We start from the raw sequence: 25776 nt of genomic DNA, 5'->3' as shown, positions 1-25776 counted from the left end.
CTCTGCCAAGTGCTTCCCAGATGTCTAGTTTTCCCAACCTGGTCAACTTTTGATTAACCACAAATGGGTTACCCACTTGGTGGATTACCTACAGGGCTTTTCTTCACCCCTTAAATAATAATAATAATAATGTTGGTATTTGTTAAGTGCTTACTATGTGCAGAGCACTGTTCTAAGCGCTGGGGTAGATACAGGGTAATTAGGTTGTCCCACGTGAGGCTTACAGTTAATCCCCATTTTACAGATGAGGTCACTGAGGCACAGAGAAGTGAAGTGACTTGCCCACAGTCACACAGCTGACACATGGCAGAGCTGGGAGTTGAACCCATGACCTCTGACTCCCCAGCTTCGAGTCTGACTTTTCTCCAGCCTCTGCCTAGGTTCCATGGTGAAAGTGCTTTCCAGACTCCCCTATAGACCTGGGACTGCCTATTTTCTCTACCCAGATAGGCCTCAATTCACCTCTCCTGCATGTTTGGTGGGTACGGGGGAGCACTAGACCATTCTCTGATAGCCCGATTGGGGAGCCTACACTTTTCTGGAGTGGAGAAAGTGAAGATGGAGAGAATAAGCAGGAGCCTGGGAGTCAGAGGATATGGGTTCTAATTGCCTGTTGGGTGACCTTGGACAACTCATTTAGCTTCTCTGTTTCTCAGTTTTTTTCATCTGTAAAATGAGTAACTACCTGTTCTCCCACCTACTCAGAATGGATCTAAACTGATTTTTTCTAAATGGTATTTATGTGCTTACTATGTGCCAGGCACTGTACTAAGAGCTGGGGAAGATACAAGCTAATCAGACTGGACCCACTCCATTTCCCACATGAGGCTCACAGTATTAATCCTCATTTTATAGGTGAGGTAATTGAGGCACAGAGAAGTTAAGTGACTTTCCCAAGGCCACACAGTAGACAAGTTAGCAGAGCCAGGATTACAATCCAGATCCTTCTGACTCCCAGGCCCATGCTCTATCCACTAGGCAACGCTGTTTCTCACTTCTCTGATTACCTTATATCTACTCTAGCGCTTAGTACAGTGCTTGGCACATATTCAGTGCTTAACAAATATTACCGTTATTATTATTACAATGGGGGCAGTTGTCTCTGCATCCACAAGGCCCCCAGTCCCACCCACTAGAGCCTACAGCTTTAGACCCTGTAATGGACCATCTGAGGGTCAAGTAGGCCGGATAAAGCCAACCATCCCTAGTGTTCTTTTCCTCCCGGTGCCTTGTCAGGTGACAAGCAACAACTTCCTCATTGCTTTCCATGGAAACTCTGCTTCTTTGGGTTTGCATGGATTTGCCAATGATAATGTCCTAGGGCTGCAGCTCATAATTCCACAGCTGAGAAGGAGCAGTCAGTCAGTCAATCATATTTTTTGAGTGCTTACTATGTGCAGTATTCTGTACTAAGTGCTTGGGAGAATACAAAACAACAATAAACACATTCCCTGCCCACAATGAGCTTACAGTCTAGGAGACTGTAGGCTTCGACACCCCATGCCCTAGAGTGGAGAATGGAGGATTCTTAATAGATTTTTTTTGGACTCATTAAACCATGGAACCTGAGAGGCAGAACTCCTAGTTTCTTATGACATTTTTCAATCACTGATGTAGGGTGAGAAGGTAGTGGAATGCTCCCTCTGATCTGTCCACCAATCAGAGGAAGGAGCCTCACTCCCATCCTTCTGGAAATCAAAATTGGGTGCAGAGAGGAGGGTAGAGGGAGAACCCTAGTTTCATCGTTCATTCATTGTCTCTGGGTTCCTAAGTGTTTCTGAAGGCTCTGCCTCCATTCTACGCAGCACCCAGCAGCCTCCCCTGACTTCCTGAACCATGGCACACGGTTCCAAAAGTCATGGAGAAGTTGCTGACCTACACCTTCTCTGGATTTATGGCCCTAATTAAAGGAGAGCAGGGACAGGAAGGAAAACCCTGAGGCCAGGTGCCTGTGGGTTTACACACAGGGCCTACTTTATATGTGGCATTACAGAGTTTCACTTTTCATCCAGCGTCCCCACTGCTTCCCTCACTTCCAACCCTCTGATAGCTGCAGCAACTGGCCACTTCAGGAAGTTGACCCCAAGGTATCCTGTAAAGATCCCCTACCAAACAGCCCAGGAGTCCCGAAGGGAGAGGAGAATGGGAGGGGGGTGGGATTTGGGGAATACTGTTCTTCAAATAACACCATCGTACTGCCTCCACATGCTGACAAACACAGCTTAGGCCCAGAACTCAGGAGCAGGAGGAGATGGTTGGGGGTGATTTCCGACCAATTATCATGGTTCAAAAAACCATCTGCTCTTCTTCCTGGAGGGTTTGATGTTGGAGAGAGGGCAGCCAAACTGATTCAGGGTCTGGCAGGGTGGTGCTGTGTGACAGTTGTCTCCGAACTAGAGGTAGGGGTGGATTCCTTCTTTACAACCCTCATTCCACCCTCGTCAAAAACCCCTTCCGGTCTAGTACTTAGCACGGGGTTCCATTGGCTGCCTCTCAAAAGCTCCCACTGACAGCTCAGACAGCTTGTTTCCCACAGATGCCTGGTCAGGGGTGATTACCACACCCTTCCTCTTTGCACACAACTCCACCTCAGGCTGCTGAGCTGTAAAATTTAGTGCTGGGCCTACCAGGAAGCTCTCCTATGTCTGGTCTGCCTCTCTTGGACCCACCTGCTTCAGGAAGGGAAGAGGAAAGGATGATGACAAGATCCTTTCCTCCTCCTAGTCAGGCTCTATGCCTGAGCTCTGTGAGTCCAGGGATCCAGGATCCCAAGACTGCAAATGGATCTACAGGTTCAGGAAGGGTGTCCATGGCCAATTTAGTTCCACTGCCTGGACTCCTGGGGGCCAGAACTCGCGCACACTCAGAAGTCCAGCCCACTGAGCAGGTTCTAACAGGCTCGCCCAAGCGGCAGATGGACTGCTGAACAAACACAAGACCAGAATTCCCATACCTTCCTTCAACCATTCCATCTCCCAGAAGACTATATCCAACCTAATTACCTCGTATCTACCCCAGTGCTTAGAATAGTGTCTGGCACATGGTAAACACTTAAACACCATAATTATTATTATTGTTATTATTATTATGGATTGATTCATCCAACAGCGAGAAGAGAGTCAGGGGCGGACTTGGTTCAGAAGTCAAAAATCAGTTGGGTCCAGAACTGGTTTGAATAAGGGGGCCCTGAACCCCTTACTAGGTTGGGACTAGTAGGGGTGGAAAGGTCCATGGAGCTCTGGCGTTAGCATGCTGCCACACATATATGGTACAATCACTAGGTGCAGCTTTCCTGGCATCCCACAGGGACCACATGCATGGCCAAACACATTGCTCACCTTTTGCCTCTTCCACCCCCAAATGAGGCCGAGCCCCCTTCAGGCACTGACAGTCCACGGGGGCTCAGCTGGGGCCAGGCAGGGCCAAGCCAATGATATTCCTCCAGCAAAAAACTTTTCGTTCTGTTCCCATCCAGAAGATTTTTTTAAAGAACTGGATTTCTTTCCATTTCACAGGAACTCTATGCTGAGCAGGCCAAGTGCCAGGCAAGACGAGGCACACAGAAAAAAGAAGCTGGCATGATGCAGCTTTCTTGTTGGGACACAGAAGATCTGGTTACTGTTTAAGGAGACCCCCCCCCCCAGGTGGACCACCCCAAACCACCAGGGCAGTGATCAGAGTGGGAGAAAAGAGAAAAGAGAAAACAATGAGTGTCCAGGAAGCTAAGTGGTGAGCTCTGCGTCTTAGGCACCTCCTGAAGAAATCACATGACTCTTTCCAGGATACTAAATCAGCCTCTTTCCCACTCCCATCCACCATCAAATCTTCTAGAGGGTGGAGAGTCCAGTTTTGGGGGCCGGGTGGGGGGGCTTGGTATTTGTTAAGCATTTACTATGTGCTAAGTGCTACAGATGAGGTAACTAAAGCACAGAGAAGTTAAGCACCTTGCCCTAGGTCAAACAGCAGACAAATGGTGGAGCTGGAATTAGAACCAGGGTCTTCTGACACCGAGGCCCGTGCTCTTTCCAGTAGGTCATGCTGCTTCTTCTAGCACAGCAGTAGGGGGAAGGAGAGGGAGCAAGGAAACCATGAACATTGTGCCTTTCCCTGGTCCCCCTACTCTATCCTAGCTGGGAAGGGAGGATGGAGCCGGTGGGAGTGAAGGGATGGATGAATTCAAGATGGAATACCCTCCTGGAGAGCAAAACCTAACACTCTGTATTCAGTTCTAAGAGTCATAATAGAATAAGCATCAGGTAGCCCAGCAGTTGACAAAGATAGGATAGGAGACAGAAATGAACATAAAGAGAAGCCTACAGGCAGAGACACAGGGAGACAGAGGCACCCAGAGGAAAGAAAGACAGGAGACAGCTGAGAGAAACACCTGGAAAATAAGAGATAGAGTGAGAGAAAAGCAGTGTGGCCTAGTGGAAAGTGCATGGGTCTGGGAGGCAGAGTTCTTGGGGTTCTAATCCTGACTTCACCACTTGTCTGCTGTGTGACCCTGGGAAGTCATTTAACTTCTCTGTGCCTTAGTTACCTCTTCTGCAAAATGGAGATTTAGGCTGTGAACCCTATGTGGGACAGGGTCTGTGTCCAAACCAGTTATCTTGTATCTACCTCAGCACTTAGTACAAAAAAGAAAAACCCTCAAGATAAGATGGTGGGGGTAGGGGGAGGGGCTTTGTATAGAGACAGAAATCCCCAGAAAGTCAGTACGTAAGTCAGCCTATCATATTTATTTAGCCCTTACTGTGTACCGAGCACTGTACTAAGCGCTTGGGAGAGAATAATATAACAGACACATCCCTGTCCACAATGAGCTTACAGTCTAGAGGGGGAGACAGACATTAATACAAATAAATTACAAATATACACATAAATGCTGTGGGACTGGGGGTGGGGGATGAATAAAGGGAGCAAGTCAGGATGATGCAGAAGGGAGTTGAAGGAAAGGCAAAGAAGGCTTAGTCAAAAAGACAGAGCTGCAGCACTGTTTTCTGGGGAAGGGCCATTGTTTTCCACTAACTCTGTTGGCTTGTACTCTCCCAAGTGCTTAGTACAATGCCCTGCACACAGTAAGTGCTCAATAAATACGACTGAATAATTGATTCCACGCCAGCTCAGGTGGGTCTCACATTGTGGACAGGATTTCCTCCAAGTGGGAGAGGGCTGTCTCCCCGACCCCAACTCCTTCACCCTGGGACAAGCCCATATCAGTCTGGGCCACTATCCACCCATCCAGGCCCCTCTGGGAGGGCTCAAAGGGCCCCTCTAGACGGCTTGGTGAACCACTTAAAGGACCAAAGCTAACTCAATGGTCAAGTCCCTCCCCAGAAACGGTCACACCACATTCCTGAGGGTCATGGCCTCGCCTGCAAGGCAAACTACAGGGCTGCTGGCCTCACACTGACCCCCCTACACCCTGCTCCTCCCCTCCCCTCCCAGTCTCTGGCATGGACACTTCTGGATGTGCTTCTTCAGTCAAAAATCCACACCTCCTCTACATCGGGCTTCCGGTCTGGAGCAGGCAGCACCATGTCCTGACTCATCCTGCCTCTTCTTGTTCCTCAGTCTGCCCAACTGTCAAATGTGTCCTAGCTGGCTTGCGGACCAGGAACTCTGGCTCCAGCAAGGAAAGGAAGGGCATCCCTAGGGATCTTAAAGGAAGGAAGAACTGCCTAGGAAAAAACAGGGGTCAACCATGCACCCACAAACCCCTTTCTTTCCCCAAGAAAAGGGAGGCCAAATCTGGATCTCTGCTTCCCACAGAGAGAGCCTGGGCCAGGAGGGACTACGGAGCTGCTACTCCCAAATCCCCCTCCGAACCGCCAGGGCTCTGCTGGGAAAATCTCCGTACTTTCACAAATCCACTCCATCACACAGCACCTTACCCTGTACCTCATACACGCGTCTGAACTTCTCTTTAAAGAAATAAAAAACTCCTTGGATCTGACGCTTTTCCATTTCTCAAAGAGCAGAACCCCACCTCCTTCCTCTGATCCATGAGGTGTAAGCAAGCACATCTTCCCTTAGGGATTGGCCATCCACCCGGTGCTCTCCTCAGGGTGACGCCGAAACTCCTCTTCCTTCCTCATTCCAGAAACTGGCGATCCCTAGGGGGCCTGGGCTAAGATCCCTGCCCACTTGTGTTCCCCCATCCCCACCTCTCCCTATTCCCTCCAGAAGGAGGCTATCAAAACCTTCCTCTTCCCCATGGGACCAGTTTTCCAGTCTGATGCCTGGGGGCCCTGACAAACCCAAGACTGGCCAGTTTCTCTTGAGCTTTTAACCTTTAGAGGCAAAGGTCAGCTGCTTAAAAATAACACAATAAAATAACCATCTGGCAGGGAATATTCACCATGGGGACCGGCAGGATTCAGAGAAGATAGTGAACTTAAAGCGCTCTCACCTCCCCCCAAACGGAGCCATCCCTCTGCCTCAGGGCAAGGCAGGTATTTATAGTTAAAGTCCCCTAAGGGAAGCCGTTCTACACTCTTCGATCTCTCAACTCTGAGGTGGTTGAAGTAGACACTGGGTTAGAGACCTGGGTCCCGGGGGTGGGAGGGTATGCCCCAGGGACAAGAGCAAAGGAAAAAAAAGTTGTTAAACTCAGAAGTTTCGGCTTCCTCCTGCGGATCCCCGGGTAAATCCGAAACCAGACCAGCTCCCACTCCGACACGCCTCACCCCTCTCCGCTCTGTTTCTTAAGGGAGTAAACTGAAGTGATAATGATAATGACGGTGCTATTTGTTAAGCGCTTACTATGTGTCAAGCACTATTCTAAGCGCTGGGATAGATATAAGGTAATCAGGTTGTCCCACGTGGGGCTCACAGTCTTAATCCCCATTTGACAGATGGGGTAACTGAGGCCCAGAGAAGTGAAGTGACTTGTCCCAGGTCCCCCAGCAGACAAGTGGCGGAGTCGGGATTAGAACCCACGTCCTCTGCCTCCCAAACCCGTGCTCTTGACACTAGATCAACAATTAGTCTTTGGAGCAGCAACGTGGCTTAGTGGCAGAAGCCCAGGCTTGGGAGGCAGAGGGGACGTGAGTTCTAATTCCGACTCCGCCACTTGTCTGCTGTGTGACTTTGGGCAAGTCTCTTAACTTCTCTGTGGCTCAGGGACCTCATCGGTCAAAGGGGGAGTAAGACTGAGAGCCCCATGTGGGACAACCTGATTACCTTGTATCTAACCCGGCGCTTAGAACAGTGCTTGGCAAATAGTAAGCGCTTAATAATGATAATGTTGGTAGTGGTTAAGCGCTTACTATGTGCAGAGCACTGTTCTAAGCGCTGGGGTAGACACAGGGGAATCAGGTTAACAAATACCATTATTATTAATTATTACCCTTATTATTTATTATTACCATTAACTAGCGACCACGCCCGTCCTCCTAGCCCGGATCCCAGTTCCGGGGGTCCCGGCCGGTTCGGTACCACCCCGGACAGCCCCCCGCCCACGCCCCCAGCCCCGGGCACCCCCGGTCTTGCCGGGCAGGGCAGAGAGGGGAGGGGGGCCGGTGTCCCGAAAGATGAAAGGAGCCCCAAAGCACGGTCTTGGGAATCAGAGGACCTGAGTTCTAATCCCCGCTCCGCCACTTGCCTGCTGGGTGCTTCAAAACAACACAATAAAATAACCATCTGGCAGGGAATATTCACCATGGGGACCCACAGGATTCAGGGAAGACAGTGAACTTCTCTGGGCCTCAGTTCCCTCATCTGTAAAATGGAGATTGAGAGTATGAGCCCCACGTGGGACACCTGTATCTACCCCAGCGCTTAGAACAGTGCTTGGCACCTAGTCAGCGCTTCCCAAAACGCCCCGATCATAATAATTCTTGTTCTTCTTCATTACCCCGGCTGGCCGGCCTGTTCCGGCTGCGCGATCGGCTCCTCTGTCTCTGCAGCCGGGATCTCCTGAGCAGACGATAGTAGTAAGACGGTCTCCCAGAACTTTTCCTGCCGGGAGCTGACATGTTGGCATCGGCTCCCGGACTGGGGCTGGCTGGCTCCCCTCGCCCGCCCCTCGCCCCCCGGGGCTAGTGCACGGCAGGGAGCGGGGATCTGGGGGGGCTCTGCCGGGACCGGCGCCCCGGAGACATCGACGGGAGGAGGACCGATGCTCCTGCCCCGGGGCGGCTGCCGGCCGGAGCAGGGGGCCCGGGCACGGGATGCCCGAGAGGGCAACGGGCGGGCGCGGGGAGCGGCTGGATGGCGGGGGAGAGCGGGGGTGGGCAGAGGAGGGCACGGGCTCCCGGCTGGGGCGCGGGGCGGCCGGCAGGGCTGGACCAAATCCCGGCCTGGATCGTCCCACCGGCGGACGCGGGGCCCCCGGGGGCGGGGCGGGGCGGGGCGGGGCGGGGCGGGGCGGAGAGGGGCCGGCCGGGCTGGGGGGGCACACCCGGGGGTCAGCCCCCAACACCGAAACCCCGAGGGACCGGGACGGGGGGACACACCCACACAACACTCTTTCTCGCTCTTTCTCTTTTTCTTTCTCTCGCTCTCTCGCTTTCTTTCTGTCTCCTTTTTTTCTTTCGCTCTCTTTCTTGCTCTCTCTTTCTTTGTCTTGCTCTCGCTCTCTTTCTCGCTCTCTTTTTCTTTCTTTCTCTCGCTCTCTTTCTCTCTCTCTCTCTCTCTTTTTCCCTTTCTCTCTTTCTCGATCTCTCTTTCTCTCGCTATCTCTTTCTTTCTCTTTTTCGCCCTCTCTCTTTTTCTTTCTCTCGCTCTCTTTCTCGCTCTCACTTTCTCTCTCTTTCTTTCTCGCTCTCTCGCTCTTTTTTCTCTTTCACTCTCTTTCTTTTTCTCTCTCTCTCACTCTCTCTTTCTCTTGCTCTTTTTCTTTCCCTCGCTCTCTTTCTCTCTTCCTCTCACTCTTTTTCTTTCTCTCTCTCTTTTTCTTTCTCTCTCTTTCCTTCTCTCTTTTTCTTTCTCTCTCTCTCTCTCTCCCTCTCTCTAGTGCACGCGCCCCCCGTGAAACATGAGAGGGAACAGCTCGAATTCGAACTTGTAGGAACAAAGAGCCGGGACGGTCCCCGGGGCCTTGTCCTCTCCAAGTCCCAAGTGGCCGGGGGTCTCGGGCCCGGCCCCGGGCCGGGACAGATGGGAGGCGGGGAGAGGGGCAGGGAGGGAGAGGAGGGCAAGGGGAAAGAGGGTACGGGGAGAGAAGGGGGAGGGGGCAAATCGGGAGAGAAGGGGGAAAGAACTGGAGAGGGGAGAGATGGGGGGGGCGGGGGGAAGGAGGGGAGTGGGATGGAGGTGGAGCCGTGCATAGATCATCCCACCACCCTCCCATAGGATTTCCACACGGGCTCCAGAGACTACGATCCCCCGCTTGTAGCTCACACTGGTTGACCAAGGATTTCATTCATTCGTTCATTCAATCTTATTTATTGACCGCTTACTGTGTGCAGAGGCCTGTCCTAAGCGCTTGGAAAGTACAATACAGCAATAAAGAGAATCGATCCCCGCCCACAACGGGGTCACTGTCTACAGCGAGGAAGTCAGCCATCAATACAAGTTGAGGCATCAATATAAAGAAATAGAAGTATAGATATATAGATATACATAAATGCTGTGGGGCGGCGAGAGGGGGGGAGAGCAAAGGGAGCGAGTCAGGGTGAGGCGCAATGGAGTGGGAGCTGAGGAAAAGGGGGGCTTAGTCTGGGAAGGCCTCTTGGAGGAGGTGACCTTCAGTAGGGCTTTGAAAGGGGAGAGAGTGATTGGTGGATTTGATGAGGGCGGGTGTTCCAGGCCAAGGGTAGGATGTGAGCCAGGGGTCGGAGGCGAGACTGGTGAGATCGAGGCACAGTGAGAAGGCTAGCACCAGAGGACCGGAGTGTGTGGGTTGAGCTGTATAAGGAGAGAAGGGAGGTGAGGTAGGAGGGGGCAATGTGATGAAGAAGCAGCGTGGCACAGTGGAAAAAGCACGGGCTTGGGAGTCAGAGGTCATGGGTTCGAATCCCCACTCTGCCACTTGTCAGCTGTGTGACTGTGAGCAAGTCACTTCATTTCTTTGTGCCTCAGTTACCTCATTTGTCAAATGGGGATTAAGATTGTGAGTCTCACATGGGACAGCCTGATTACCCTGTATCTACCCCAGCACTTAGAACAGTGCTCTGCACATAGTCAGCGCTTAACAAATACCAACATTATTAACTTTAAAGTCAATAGTGAGGAGTTTTTGTTTGATACAGAGGTGAATAGGCAACCCTGGAGATTTTTGAGGAGGGGGTGGTGACATGCTCTGAACGTTTCTGTAGAAAGATCATCCGGCAGCGTAGTGAAGTATGGACTGTAATGGCGTCCATTACATTACATTACATTACACTGGGGTCCATTACATTACAGCAGGAGGTTGGGAGGTCAGAAAGGAGGCCGATGCAGTAATCCAGGAGGGTTAGGAAGAGTGACTGTACTAAAGTGGTAGCAGTTTGGATGGAGAGGAAAGGGCAGATCTTGGCGATGTTGTGAAGGAGAGTGTCAGGATTTGGTGATGAAAATCTGAGAGTACACTGAGTTTAGCCACTTGGGTGCTTCTGCATTAAGCCAGGATGGGCTGGGGAAAGGAACTGTCAGCTTTGGGGCATGGATTAGGAGGAGGGTACTGTGGGAGATGGTAATAATAATAATAATAATAGAAAGAGTAGTAATAGTACAAATTATAGTAGTTAAGCACTTTCTATGTGCCAAGCACTCGAGGGTAGGAACAAGATCATCAGAACACAGTTCCTTCCCCACATTGTGCTCACAGTCTAAGGGGGAGGGAGTACCGGTATTTAAGCCCCATTTTATAGATAAGGAAACTGAGACAGAGTACAGTTAAGTGACTTGCCCAAGGTCACACAGCAGGCAAGGGATTACGTCTCAGCAGGGGAGTGCTGCAAAGGGGTTAAGCAAGTAGCCTCTGAAGGGCTTCAAAGCAGAGTTGTCCAGATCGCTGGCGCATGTGTGGGCTGGGGGTACAAAGGAGAAAGCTCTTGGGGGAGAAGTCTCCAGAGAGAATTAGAGTCCTCCCACTTCTACTATGCTGGATCCCCCTCCCTACCGAGTTCCTCTTCCTCTGACCTGGCTTTGACCCTCAAGTCCACCCAGGAATGTGGAGGAGAGGGGAGCATCCCAAGGTTTTGATGGGAAAGGGTCAAGCTTGGGCCCACTCCCCCAGCTTTTTGAGGAGCACCTAGAGGTGGGAAAATGATGAGGAGCCCATTTAAGCTTTTCCATCCTGATCCATGAGGCTTCAGTCCCTGGCCCTGTTCTCCCTAGGTTCTCTCCAAGTTTTCAGGAGAAGAAAATAAAAATGGGGGAGGCAGGGCTGTGATAGAAGGGGTAAGATTTGGGTGACCCCATCAGGACAAGAGGCTAAAAAGGAAGCTGCTTATCTCCTGCCCTGGCCAGAGAGAGCTGAGTCTGTCCCTGGCCCTGGGAGCCCATATACATGGAGGACCGGGGTCTGTGGCCAATGAGCCCTGCCCTCGGTGGGGGGCAGGATGGGCAGAGAAAGTGCAGCCTGGCTGGACAGGTCCCGGGTGGGTAGCCAGCAGCTCATCTAGCCTCCCTGGGGCAGGAGACATGGCTATGCCAATCCCCTGCTGACCTCCATCAGGGGGTGGGGGGAAGGTGAAACAGCCAGCTCTCTGGCCTGCCCCCCTCGGTCCCCACAAGGCTCTGAGGCCGTAACTCCAGCTAGGCTGCAAATCTCCTCTACTAGGGACAGCGGGAATCCTCCAGCTACCAAGGGGTCGGGGACCAGGTGAAGGGAGACTTTTACTCCCTCCCCGCCTCGGACAGCCTCACCTTCAAGCCAGACCAGCCTTCTGCTCCAGCAGGTGGGAACCATCAGTAAGGAAGGTGAGGGTGGAGGGGGCCCCTGGTGTGTTGCTGCATGCCGGCCCGCAGCCTGCACCATCTGGTCCCCATTGGGGCTTTGCCTCTATGGCCCCTCCCAGGCAACCGAGGGGAAAAGCCAGCAGAACTCTGACAGAATCATGCTGCACCACAGACACTGTACCACCAGTGCATACAACCAGCAGTCCCCCATCTCCAGCTTCCCACCTGCAGTTCAAGCCACTATTCATTCATTCATTCATTCATTCAATAGTATTCATTGAGCGCTTACTATGTGCAGAGGACTGTACTAAGCTCTAGGAATGTACAATTTGGCAACAGAGAGAGACTATCCCTGCCCACTAGTCCTCCCATCCCCGACAGCCCCGGCAACAAAGACTGCACATCAGTCCCAGTTGTGCTTATCGATGGTTTTGTTTCCAAATGATCTTGTATTTGGTAATCTTTCTGATGATTGTGTTTGGAGGCGATATCTGTTTCTCTGACTTGGGTGTGTCCTTTTTGGCCCATTACATTTTCAAACCTGAGGCACACAGGTGATGCCTTCATCCTCTGTCCCCTACTCCCAGAGCTCAAGACAATGAATGTGTATGTATATGTGCATATTCGTGTGCGTGTATTTTGGGTCCTCCACTTGAATGACTTCTCTGAGATCAGGAAGTGTAGTGTGGCCTATAGTAAGAGTTTGGGCCCGGGAGTCAGGACATCTGGGTACTAATCCTGGCTCCATGACCTGCCTGCTATATGACCTTGGACAAGTTACTTATCCTCTCTGTACCTCACTTCCCTTCTGTATAAAGTAGAACTAAATACTTGTTCTTCCTCCCCCTTAGACTGGGAGTCCCATGTGGGTTAGGGACTCGTCGAATCTGATTGTATTGCATTTTACCCTGTCCTTTACCACAGAGTTTGGCACATAGAAAGTGCTTAACACATACCACCATTGTTATGTTTTCTCCTCCTTCTGTCCCTCCCCTCAGCATCCAATGTGGAGTGTTTCAGTGCCTGTCTGACCCCTCTCCCCAACTAGATTGTTACCATTCTGCTTCAAGCACTTATCAATCACTCTATCACTGCATCAGCTGTCTCACTGCCCTCCCTGCCTCCAGTCTCACCTATCCAGCCCATCCTTGACTCTGCTGTCTGCTGCGTGTGCCTCTCACTCTTCCTGTGATTGCCCATCCATTTCAGGAAACTCCTTACCATCTGCTTTAAGACATTCCATGAGCTCTCCCCCTCCTACCTTACCTTCTTGATCTCCAACTACAATCCAGCCCACACACTTCCCTCCTCCAACTCCAATTCACCCACTGTACCTTCATCTTGTCTTTCTCACAAGCAACCACCTTGCCCATACCCTTCCACTGGCCCAGAATCCTCTGCCCACTTCACACTGGATAGATGAGCACTCTGCCCATCTTCAAAGCCTGACTATGATGTCTTTTCCAAGAAGCCTTCCCTGACTAACCTCTCATTTCCCCACCTTATTCGTCCTCCCTTCTGAATTACCCATGCACTTGAGTCTGCACCCCTAAGCACTTTGATACTCCCCCATCCCCACCCATACGTATGTGTGCTTATACTTTGCCATTTCCCCTATCTGTAATTTATTTTAATGTCTGCCTTCCTCACTAGACTGTAAGCACCTCAAGGGCAGGGGTTGTGTCTACTGTACTCTCCCAAGCACTTAATACAATGCTCTGCATGCAGTAAGTGCTCATTAAATATCATTGTTTGATTAGAGACCCCCAGCCCTCAAAGGCAGGGTCCAAGTCTTTACTTTCCTCTGCCTCACGTCACACAGGGCCACACCGTGGTCAATGTTTTCAGTTCACGGAAGGCAATGGTAGTGTCTGGCACCCCTGCGGTGACTGAAGGTAGGGAGCAGGGCAGGGAGGGCACGTAGCAGAAACCAACCCAGGGCGGGCAGGGTAACACTCAGCCTCATCCTTTTCCTTTCCCGTTCTTCCTGCCCTCTCAAAAGGCCTTACCGCCTCCTCCCTCCACAGCCGACTGAGGCGCAGGGCAAGCGGCTGCCTTCGGGGTGGGCTGGGTTGGGATCCTGCCAGACGCTCAGTGTGAGAAAAGCAAAAAGCCAACTCACACCACACAGGAAGAGGAAAGCCCGCAGCAAACCGTGATGTTCTAGGGGGCCAGAATCCTACTCTTCCACGAACTCTCACGCCTCCACCCTCATTTTCCCTTTCAGGAACAACCCCAGAGCTTGACTGGGTTTGGGACTAACTCGGTCAGACCTGGAGCCAGCTAGCTTCTGTCCAATTCTCTGAGGGTCTGGGGCCCTGCCCCACAGGACTGGAAGACCACTCCAGAAGCAGCATTGGTCTGAAACAAAGCAGCAGAAGATCGCAGCAGCAGATCATGCTCCGCTTTGGGGGCCAACTGTCCATTTAAAGAGCAGGGTGAAAAGGGATTGAGGTTTTGTGGGGGAGGAGGCAATTGGGATGGGATTTGGGAGTGACTGGCAGAGAGGGAGGCAGGCAGAAAGGGAGGCAGACAGAGAGAAAGTTAGGCAAAGAGGAAGGCAGGGAAAGAAGGAGGTAGCCAGAGATGGAGGCAGGCAGAAAGGGAGGCAGGCAGAGAGGGAGGCAAGAAGAGAGAAAGGCAGGCAGAGAGGAAGGCAGGCAAAGAGAAAGGAAGGCAGGCAGGGAGGGAGGTGGAGTAGCAGAGAGGGAGGCAGACTAGTGGGGAGACAGCCAGGCAGACAGGCAGGTGGGCAGGCAGAGAGGGAAGCAGGCAATGAGGAAGGCAGGCATTCAGGCAGAGATGAAGATAAAACAGCAGGGACACTGACAGGCAGGCGGGGAGGGAGGCAGGCAAGCGGGTGGGCACAGGGGGAGGCAGGCAGAGAGAGGCAGGCAGAAAGGGAGGGTGGCTAGCAGGAAGATGGGAAGACTAGATTTGGGATCTCTGCAGCCCTGGTAGAAGCTCTCCTGGTAGGAGCCTTGGGATGAGTGAGGAGGCTGGGAGCTCTAGCCAAACAGGGCTGGGGCTGAGACCAACAGCTTCACCCGCAGAGCTGGAATCCCTGGGGGACAATGTCCCCACCCATCCCCACTTGCAATGACTCCCATGCAGCTGACCACTTTGCCCGCTCTCTCTCAGGCTAGAGACCTGGGAAATGGCTGCCCACCACAGACCTCCCCTACTGCTCCCCTGGAGTGGAGGCGAGCAATTCTTTCAGGCCTTCTCCCCCATGATCTTAAAAAGAAAGAAAGAAACTTAATGCCATGTGGAATCAATTTGCTACAAAGAGAAAGCCCAGAACCCCCTCCTCCTCCCTCCCTCTCCCCACCCGCCATTCACCCGTTCCGTATGTCCCTTCTTCCTGGTTCCTGCCTCCTCTCTCCTCCTCCCCAGCCCTTCCCAAGCTTTACACTGTTTCTCCCTGAACCTAAGGGGGCGGGGGGAGAAGGGGGGTATGCTGCTACAACCACAAAACCCTCCTCCTCTTCCCAGTCTTCCATACCAATCCCCCTTCTGTACCCCCCAGAGCTGAGCCTCTTCCCTCCTCCCCTTCGACCACCTGAGGCCACGGGGAGTGCCCAGGAATGCAGCCCCTTCTGGGGAGGTATGCAGCTATACCACCCCGATCCATTTGAATTGGGAACTGAAGCAGAACTTCTGTGCCGGCTGAAACCGAGCTGGGGCTGAGGTGGACTGAAAAGGAGTGGACACAGATGCCCTTCACCGGCACTGAGCATATAATGATGATGGTGATGTTGGTATTTGTTAAGCGCTTACTATGGGCAGAGCACTGTTCTAAGCACTGGGGTAGATATAGGGTCATCAGGTTGTCCCACATGAGGCTCACAGTTAATCCCCATTTTACAGATGAGGTAACTGAGGACAAGTGGCAGAGCCGGGATTCGAACCCATGAACTCTGCCTCCCAAGCCCGGGCTCTTTCCACTGAGCCACGCTGCTTCTCCTGTGATGTACATGTGATGTCCTTTGTGGTGCGATGGACCCACAGCGGACTCTAGAGATGTCAGTCAGTCAGTCAGTCGATTGTATTTATTGAACACTCACTGTGTGCAGAGCCCTGTACTAAGCGCTTGGGAGAGTACAATATAACAATAAACAGACACATTCCCCGCTCACAACTAGCGTGCACTGTTTTGTGAAATCCATCTGCACCTACCCTAATCTAGAGCATTTCTCCAGAGAAACCTCTGCTGGCACCCCCCAGTCTTGCTCCAGAACTGTTGTGCTCTCCTCCCTCTCCCCTGCTAACACAGGCACCGCCTCTGAGCCATAGAACTCAGAGGCAAGAGATGAGGGGGAGGGAGATTGAGTTCTTAAAATAAAAATTCCAGACAAGAAGGAGCCCACCACCAGATCCATACCAGACAGGAACTGAACAACTGAGAACTAGGCTCTCTGGAATGTGTCTGTTTACTGTTATATTGTACTATCCCAAGCACTTAGTACAGTGCTCTGCACACAGTAAAAGCTCAATAAATATGATTGAATGAATGAAAACCAGATGGAGAGCCACCCTAGGATTGAGGAGTTCAAATCACTCAGGGACAGGGCACTAAACCCTTCCAGAAAGCCTGTAGGAGTGAAATGGGGTCTTTTTGACACTGGGTAGGCCCCTAAACATGGCCATATCAAATGGAGAGGGGGCGGGTGGATAAGGAGAGAAGGTGGGGTCATGGGGGAAGGGAAGGGGGGACACAGAGAAGTCCACCCCAGAGGTGAGGAGGTGAGGGCAGCAGGGAAAGAGAGGTTGTAAAAGGGAATAATCAGGGTTCACATTCAACGACTAATGAGCTGGAGACTTAACGAGGACTACGGGATTTCCATTATTCATGCATCGGGTGGGCTTTCATATGCCTCTCTCCTCCCTGTCTCTCTAGCCCGGCTTCCAACCCCTTCACCCCGTAACTATCAAGCCTGAGTTACTGCCTTAGGTTCTCCGGTATCTTTAACCTTTTTCCTTAAGTCCCCCACTCTCGTTAATGTGGAAATTGCAGTTCTGGGAAACATAGCTCAGTAGGTGTCCTACAGGTCCCAAACAAACACATTCTCAGCGCCCTGGGGAAACACAAATCCATGCACAGATCCCAGCCTAAACAAAAACACCACAGCTCCATCCACCGAGGTTACAAGGCTAGGCGTCTGGGAGCGGAAGTCACCAGCTTCCTGTGGATGATAATACAGCTGGGACTGGGCGATCCTCTGGGGGTAGAGGGGCTAAAATGAACCGGGATGATAATAACTGATGGTATTTGTTAAGCGCTTACTATGTGCCAAGCACTGTTCTAAGCGCTACTGTGTGCAGAGTATTGTACTAAGCACTTGGGAGTATACACAGATTTGGTAGACGTGATCTCTACTCACAAGGAGCTTACCAGTGTAGCCTCCCAACTCAGGAAAAGCACAGCCTCACTAGTGAAAACCGACCACTCTTCATCATTTACCGCCTTAAGACTGCTTGGGAATTAACTACACTTTTATCTAAAAACGGGAATTTTAGAAAGACCTCTCCCAGTGCCTTGATATTTTATTTCCTTTCCTTATAATTCAGACCCTGAATGATAACTTCCATAAACCATCGCTGGGCAGTGTAAAACATCCACACCCTATAACAATTGCATTGGCTTCAACAGCGTTGTTTATCTTAAGCCATTTCCCCGTCTCCCCACCCTCAAATATTCAATTGTCTAAAAACCTCTGCCCCTTGACACCACTGAGAGGCTCGGTCTTTTCCCAGCGTTCAGTGTCCAGACTGTCAGAAACAGACAGGGGAGAGGCCGCTGTGTCCCAGATGCGGACAGGGGTGATCAGGCCAGGCCTGAGGTGAGATGACCTTTGGGCATATACAAAGCATGTACATGAGGTTGAGGGCAGCAATGAACATGGGTGAGAAGCAGCCTGCTAACGAGAGAGGAAATACAAAGGCTCACTCCCAGGCACACCCAAACGCAGAACCCAGCACCTTCAGCTCACCAACCCCCGACCACAAACAACACATAAACATGCCTACTTTTGCAAAACTATTGAAAAAGAGGAAAATCTCTCGGCTTCACTTTGACTGTAGTTTCCTGTCCGGCTCTGGTTTTACTCCAAGTCTGGAGGGGGATGCTCTGGTGCTGGGTGTTTTTTTTTTCTTTTCACTGCCGCATTTCAGTTTCTCCACGGATTTTCCTTCGGGGTTATTAATAGCCAAACCAAATGATTGCTCCTTGATCCCTGGCAGGGACGCCTCGGCCCTGGGACTCCGGCATGATGCCCATTTCCTTCTCGGAAATGAAAGACTTGAAAACGAGGCTGTGATTAGTTCTGTCACCGGCTGGGCTCGATCTTTGAACAGCTGGGCAGAGAAAAAAGCTTCTTTTGAAAATCTTTTTGTGGTTTGCACCTGTCCAGGGAGTGCCTGGGATGGGAGCAACTCAGGAACCTCCAGTGAAAGCGCTTAACAAATATGATTGAATGGGTGAATGAATGAATCCCAGGGGCTTCCCCGGACACCCTATTCCCATTATTGTTCTGGATCAAGGAATCTCTGTCTGAGGAGGGAAGGAAAGGGGGTGGGAGGGGGGAGAAAGAGGCAGAGAGAGAGAGAGAGAGCATGGCCTCGTGGAAAGAGCACGGGTCTGGGATTTAGAGGTCCTGCATTCTAATCCCACCTCTGTTACTTGCCTGCTGGTATGACTTTGGGCAAGTCACTTAACTTCTCTATGCTTCAGTTACCTCATCTGTAAAATCGGGATTAAGACCGTGAGCCCCATGTGGGTCACGGACTGTGCCTAACCCAGTTATCTGTATCTACCCCAGAGCTTAGTAGAGTTTCTAGTACATAGGAAGTGGAGAGAGAGAGATGGGCCCAAGGCTTCAAACAGAAGTGTTAGGAGACAGGGTCCCAGGCCAGCCACAGCCTGGCTCCAAGCAAGGCCTGTCACAGAATTATGGAAGGAAGTGGAGGGGAGAAATTCAGAGGATAGAAGCAGAAACCACCAAAGCTCCTTTGGTGGACAGTGCACCCGGGTTGGTAGAGAGGAGGGCGATGCAAGAGAAGCATGACAGATGGCTTGCCTGGGGGCTGGAATCAAATGATCCAACAACCAACAATGAAAATTCTTCATTTCCAAGGAAAGAACATCCTTCCCTGTCTGCCTGTTGGGGTTTCTGTTACCCAGTCACTGTATAGCTTTGGGCAAGAAATTTCTCCGTGCCTCAGTTTTCCTGTCTAGAAGAGAATCCCTCTGCTTCACCCCATAGCAGTGAGGTGAGGACAACCTGAGACATCAGATTTTTGAGATTTCTGGCTTTCCCAAGTTTCCAATTCATTCCCTCCCTTCCCAGGAGTATGCATGCAGGCGGGAGATGGAATTTAATAATGTTGGTATTTGTTAAGCGCTTACTATGTGCAGAGCACTGTTCTAAGCGCTGGAGTAGACATGGGAATCAGGTTGTCCCACGTGGGGCTCACAGTCTTAATCCCCATTTTACAGATGAAGTAACTGAGGCACAGAGAAGTGAAGTGACAGTCACACAGCTGACAAGTGGCACAGCTGGGATTCGAACCCATGACCTCTGACTCCAAAGCCCGTGCTCTTTCCACTGATCCATGCTGCTTCTCCAGAGACTGGTTCGATTTGGTGCCCAGCAGTCAGTCAATCGTATTTATAGAGAAATTACTTTGTGCAGAGCATTACTGTGTGCAGAGCACTGTACTAAGCGCTTGGGTAAAAGGAGCAACATGGCCAAGTGGCAAGAGCACGGGCTTGGGAGACAGAGGTCATGGGTTGTAATCCCGATTCCGCGACCTCTCTGCTGTGTAATCTTTGGCAAGTCACTTAATTTCTCTGTGCCTCAGTTACCTCATCTACAAAATGGGGGTTGAGACTGTGAGCCCCATGTGGGACAACCTGATTGTATTTACCCCAGCACTTAGAACAGTGCTTGGCACATAATAAGTGCTTAACAAATACCATCAATAAAATTACAATATAACAATAAATAGACACATTCTCTGCCCACAACCCAGAGTACCCATACCCCTTCCTACCCCATGTACAGGAGAGAGGGTGATTTCCACCGTCATGTTTCAAATGCAGACTCCCTCCAGCTGCTATCCCCACACTTCCTACAAGATATGGAAAAAAATAACAACCACATAGTCTACAGATCAAGTATGGAAGGCAGCTAGGTTTAGAGGCAAGAGTTTGGGGCTGGGAGAGCCCTGAGTTCTAGTTCCAGCTCTGTCACTAGCCTACTGTGTGACCTCAGGCAAATCCCTTTACTTCTCTGGGCCCCTGTTCCCTCTTCTGTAAATGGGCCAGTAATACCTGCTTTCCCCTACCTCACAGAGGGACCTTGGGGACTAAATGAGATGACTATTGTGAGAGCACTTCACAATCATAACAGTGCCATTGGACTCCCACATGGATTAAGTAAAACTCCCTTCCTCTTTCTGGCTCAGTCAGTTAATCATATTTATTGAGTGCTTTCTGTGTGCAGAGCACTGTACTAAGCACTTGGGAGAGTATGGTATAACAATAAACAGACACATTCCCTGCTCACAACGAGCTGAAGTCCCTTTCCTCCCCCCCCCCCCGATTGATGGTGTGGAGAGATTCCGTCATCTGGGAGTGATTGAGGGGAGGAAGGGGAAAGAGCCCGGGCTTGCGAGTCAGAGGTCGTGGGTTCTAATCCCGCCTCTGCCACTTGGCAGCTGTGTGACTTTGGGCAAGTCACTTCACTTCTCTGTGCCTCAGTTACCTCATCTGTAAAATGGGGATTAAGGCTGTGAGCCCTCCGTGGGACAAACCTGATTACCTTGTATCTACTCCAGTGCTTAGAACAGTGCTTGGCACATAACAAGCGCTAACGAATACCATAATTAATTAAGTACCTTCCAAGCGTTTAGTACCCAATAAGCACTCAATAAATACGACTGAATGAATGAATTGTTCAGTTCGTGTTTCGCAGAGGCGGCCGCGGCCAAATTAACAACAGCTTCCCCTCCAGGGAGGGGATTGGAAGAATCAAAGCCGAGAAGAAAGGTGGGGGAAGGGAGATCCATCTCTTTTCCTGGCAGGAGCGGGGGGTTGGGAGGGAGGCGAGGACCCTGCTCTCCTTTCCTAGACTCATTTCTCGTCCCGAGCTGCCGCACGGGAGTTGGTCTGGCCCGGCCCTGACCCTGAAGGACCCTGGTACAGGGGCTAGAGGGGTTTTTTTTGGGGGGGGGGGTAGGGGAGTACCCCGCGGCCCCCCCTCCGGCCCAAAGAAAGAGGGAGACTGGCTCCAGGGGAGACGGGCCGAAGGGGTTGGAGAGAGACCACTTCCAGGCCTGGGAGCGGGACACTGCCTGAAGAACAGTAGGGATAATAATAATTATGGTGTTCGTTAAGCGAGGCACTTACTAAGAGCTGAGGCAGCGTGGCTCAGTGGAAAGAGCACGGGCTTGGGAGCCAGAGGTCATGGGTTCGAATCCCGGCTCTGCCATTCGTCAGCCGTGTGACTGTGGACAAGTCACTTAACTTCTCTGTGCCTCAGTTACCTCATCTGTAAAATGGGGATTAACGGTGAGCCTCACGTGGGACAACCTGATTACCCTGTATCTACCCCAGCGCTTAGAACAGTGCTCTGCACATAGTAAGCGCTTAACAAATACCAACATTATTATGATTATATAGGCAAATAGGGTTGGACACAGTCCCTGTTCCACGTGGGGCTCACAGTCGCAATCCCCATTTTACAGATGAGGGAACTGAGGCACAGGGAATAATAATTATGGTAATTGTTAAGCGAGGCACTTACTAAACGCTGGGGTGGATACAGGCAAATCGGATTGGGGACAATCCCTGTCCTACGTGGGGCTCACAGTCTCAATCCCCATTTTACAGATGAGGGAACTGAGGCACAGAAAATGAGAATAATAATAATAACGGTATTTAAGAGCTTACTATGTGCCAAGCCCTGTTTTAAGCGCTGCGGTAGATACAGGGTAATCAAGTTGTCCCACGTGGGGGCTCACACTTTTAATACCCATTTTACAGAGAAGTTAAGTGACTTGTCCAAAGTCACACAGCAGACAAGTGGCGGAGTCAGGATTAGAACCCACGTCCCAGAGGACTCCCAAGCCCGTGCTCTTTCCACTAAGCCACGTTGCTTCTCAAGTGAAATGACTCGCCCAAGGCCACACAGCAGGTAATTGGCAGAGACGAACCAGGGCGGCAGGAGAAGAAGGAAGGCGGGGGAGACTTCCCGCCTTAGCCCAGTCCCAGCCAAGCCAAAAGGGACCCCAAATTGCCAGGCGGTGCCACTTTTCCCTAGCCCTAGTCCACCTTGGGGCCGGCTGATAGGGGGGCAAACCCACGCCCAATGGTTGTAAGCAGCCCTTAGAGAAGCAGCATGGCTCATTGGTAAGAGCCTGGGCTTGGGAGGCAGAAGTCAGGGGTTCGAATCCCAGTTCTGCCACTTGTCAGCTGTGTGACTGTGGGCAAGTCACTTAACTTCTCTGTGCCTCAGTTCCCGCATCTGTAAAATGGGGATTAAGACTGTGAGCCTCACGTGGGACAACCTGATAACCCTGTATCTATCTACCCTAGCGCTTAGAACAGTGCTCTGCACACAGTAAGCGCTTAACAAATACCAACATTATTATTATTAAGCTTCTTGTAGGCAGGGATCGTGTCGACCTACTCCACTGTATTGTACACTCCCAAGTGCTTAGTACAGAGGTCTGCACTCAGTATATACCATTGATTGATTGATTGAGCAGGCTCTGTTATTGTCGGCTGTAGCTGGGCAGCAGGATTGGGCCGGGGTTTCATTTCAGGGGCTTTCCTAAGCATCGGGGTTGGGGGCTGGGGGCTACTTTGGGGGCCTGCCCCCCAAACACACACACACGGGTTGCGACCCACCTCTGGTGGACGAGAGCCATCGGGCTCCTACAGCAGGACTGACACATTCTCAGAGCCAGGATCTGGAGACCCCTGGGAGGGTCCTGCCAACCCTGCGAGTCCAGGGATTCATTCATTCAATAGTATTTATTGAGCGCTTACTATGCGCAGAGCACTGTACTAAGTGCTTGGAATGGACAATTTGGCAGCAGATAGAGACAATTCCTGCCCCTTGACGGGCTCACAGTCTAATCGGAGGGTTGGAAGGAAGGCCAGTGAGCAGGATTCCTAGCTGGCCATGCTGGGCCACAGCTGACCACGTCTGACCTCCTCAGCTCCTCCCACCTCTTCATGTACCCGACCCCTGAGGAAGGGGCGAGTTCAGATAAGTGGCCACGGGGAGGCACAGACCCCTACCAGCATGGCACTGTGCCTAGAGCTTGGGCCTGGGAGACAGAATGTCGTGGATTCTAATCCCAGCTCCACCACTCATCTGCTGTGTGATCTTGGAGAAGTCACTTGACTTCTCTGATCCTCAGTTACCTCATCTGTAAAAACAGGGATTGAGACTGTGAGTCCCATGTGGGACAGGGACTGCGTCCAACCCGATTGGCTTGGATCCACCCCAGCGCTTAGTCCAGTTCCTGGCACACAGTAAGCGCTTAATAAATACCACAATTATTATTACTATTATTATTACCAAGCCCAAGATCTCCCCCCCACTCCTCTTTCTCCCCCACCCTCTTTCCTTCATCTGGAAAAATGAAAATTGCAGGAGAAAGGGCTGAGAGCTGCATTCCTGAGCCGCTGAAACAGGAAGCAGCCGAAATCTCATTACTGTGCAAGCACCGAAGTAAAATAAACACAGACCGCGATTGTTCTGCGGGAAACGCGGGGTGTTCGCTCAAACATACTAGAGCACACAGGCGGTCCGTGCATTTAGGAGCACACAGGCCTGTCTTACACACACTCTCCCTCCTTCACCAACCCCAACCTCAAAAAGGCCTGTGAAAGGTGAGGGTCCACCTCCTGGAGCCAGCCACACAGCCTGTACCGCTGTCTCCCCTTGATACCACCCCCCTACCCCTACACCTCCCCCCCCACAGGTTCATCAATATATGTGCATGTGTGCATATGGGAGTTGGGGTTCAGGTGGAGGTTGTGGGGAGACCCACCTGAGAGTGGCTAATGGGATCCTGGCTCGCGTGTCCTCTTGCTAAAGGGTGGAATGGGGGGGTGGGGGGGGCATTCTCCAATCAATCACCAGATTCCAGGCTCAGTAGGGTTGGGGGAAGGAGTCAGATAAGACTGTAAGATAAGTCGATTAGACTGTAAGCCTGTCAAACGGCAGGGACTGTCTCTATCTGTTGCCGACTTGTTCATCCCAAGCGCTTAGTACAGTGCTCTGCACATAGTAAGCGCTCAATAAATACTATTGAATGAAAGATAAAAACGAGCCTAGGCCAGAACCAGAAGAGAGGGGGTCTCGGAGCCTCCTGAGACGACTCCACAGCCTCACGTCGGCCCCCTGGGTTCCTTTAAATCAATCAATCAATCAATGGTATTTATTGGTTGCTTACTATATGCACAGAACTATACTAAACGCTTGGGGCTGTACCATACAACAGAAGTAGAAGACACTTTCACTTTTCAGCCATGCTTCCTCCAACAGGCTAGGAAAGTCAAGTTCCCTTCTGCCCTCAGCCAACGTCTCTCTGGTGCCCAGTTTTCTCTGCAAGGCACCTGGCCCCTTACCTAAGGCAGTCACCCCCGGCCCTTTCGTGGTGGAAAGACCCAAGTCAGATCAGGGAACCTCTAACGGAGGTGGATAGAGTTCAAAAGGACCTGGGTTCTAATCCCAGCTCTGCCACTCGTCTGCGGTGTGACCTTGGGCAACTCACTTCACTTCTCTGGCCCTCAGATATCTCATCTGTAAAATGGAGATGAAGGCTGTGAGCCCCAAGTGGGATGTGGATTGTGTCCACTCAGATTACCTTGTGTCTACACCAGTGCTTAGTACAGTGCCTGGTACATTAAAATAAAATTAAAGTCCTTTAAATTGTCTGTGCCTCAGTTTTCTCACCTGTAAAAGGGGGATTCAATGTCTGTCCTCCCTTCTAATTAGACCGTGAGCCCCAAGTGGGACAGGGAGTGTATCCAACCTGATTAACTTGTATCTACCCCAGCACTTAGTACAGTGCTTGACACATAGTAAGCGCTTAACAAATACCATAATAATACCTATTCCCAGACACAAAAACCCATGCATGCCGCAGCAGAGCAGAGAACCCTAAATGAATGGGATCTCAAGAGATCATTTGGTCAAAGATGGAGCCTCCACTCAGTAGCCCATTCCACTGTTTCATCCTCACAACAGCTAGAACGTTCTTCTTTATGGCCCATAGAAATCTCTCCTGCTTTCTTTTAAGCCCATTTCTTCTTGTTTGATCTCCAGTGAGCACAGAGAACAACAGGTCAGCAGCCTCCCCATAAAAACCCTTTGCATCACTGAAAACCTATTCAATGATCCCTTCTCAACCTCTCCCAGACTACACTTCCCAATTCCCTTCACTTTTCTTTTACGGTATTTGTTAAGGGCCAGGCTCCATACTATGTGGATTGGAGTGATACAAGCTAATCAGATTGGACACAGTCCATATCCCACGTGGGGTTCACAGTCTTAATCTCCATTTTATAGATGAGGTAACTGAGGCCAAGAGAAGTTAAATGACTTGCCCAAGGTCACCCAGAAAACAAATGGCAGAGCTGGAGTTAGAACTCAGGTCCTCTGACTCCCAGGCCCATGCTCTTTCTAATAGGCTACACTGTTACTCACAAAACTTTCCCCATAAGATTTGCTTTCTAGCCTATAAACATGGTTGTCACCCTTCTTGGGGGTGGGGGTGGCCTCTCTAGTCTCTCTAAATCAATCAATCAATCGTATTTACTGAGCACCTACTATGTGCACAGTACTGTACTCAGCGCTTGAGAGATTACAATGCAGCAGAATTAGCAAACACTTTCCCTGCACATAATGAGCCTACAGTCTAGAA

General features: G+C 51.1%; 1 protein-coding gene across 7 annotated transcripts in view; it reads right to left on the bottom strand.

Moving 5' to 3' along the window:
• Nucleotides 1-25776, bottom strand: part of LOC100081752 (DAB2 interacting protein) — a 349972-nt gene that overhangs the window by 228112 nt on the left and 96084 nt on the right. For 3 of the 7 annotated variants that reach the window (XM_029062226.2, XM_029062222.2, XM_029062224.2), the window contains exon 1: nt 7859-8068. The exons of 2 other annotated variants lie outside the window; for them this stretch is intronic. In XM_029062226.2, coding sequence (XP_028918059.1) covers nt 7859-7979 — 121 coding nt within the window. In that variant the 5' untranslated portion in view covers nt 7980-8068. Of the gene's footprint in view, nt 1-7858; nt 8069-25776 lie in introns of those variants that run through there. 2 more of the 7 variants (XM_029062221.2, XM_029062223.2) reach the window with 2 other exon arrangements.

The sequence above is a fragment of the Ornithorhynchus anatinus genome, chromosome 4, assembly GCF_004115215.2.
Source record: "Ornithorhynchus anatinus isolate Pmale09 chromosome 4, mOrnAna1.pri.v4, whole genome shotgun sequence".
Classification (NCBI taxonomy): Eukaryota; Metazoa; Chordata; class Mammalia; order Monotremata; family Ornithorhynchidae; genus Ornithorhynchus; species Ornithorhynchus anatinus.
The sequence above is the reverse complement of the archived record's forward strand: the minus strand, read 5'-3'. Positions and strand labels throughout refer to the sequence as shown.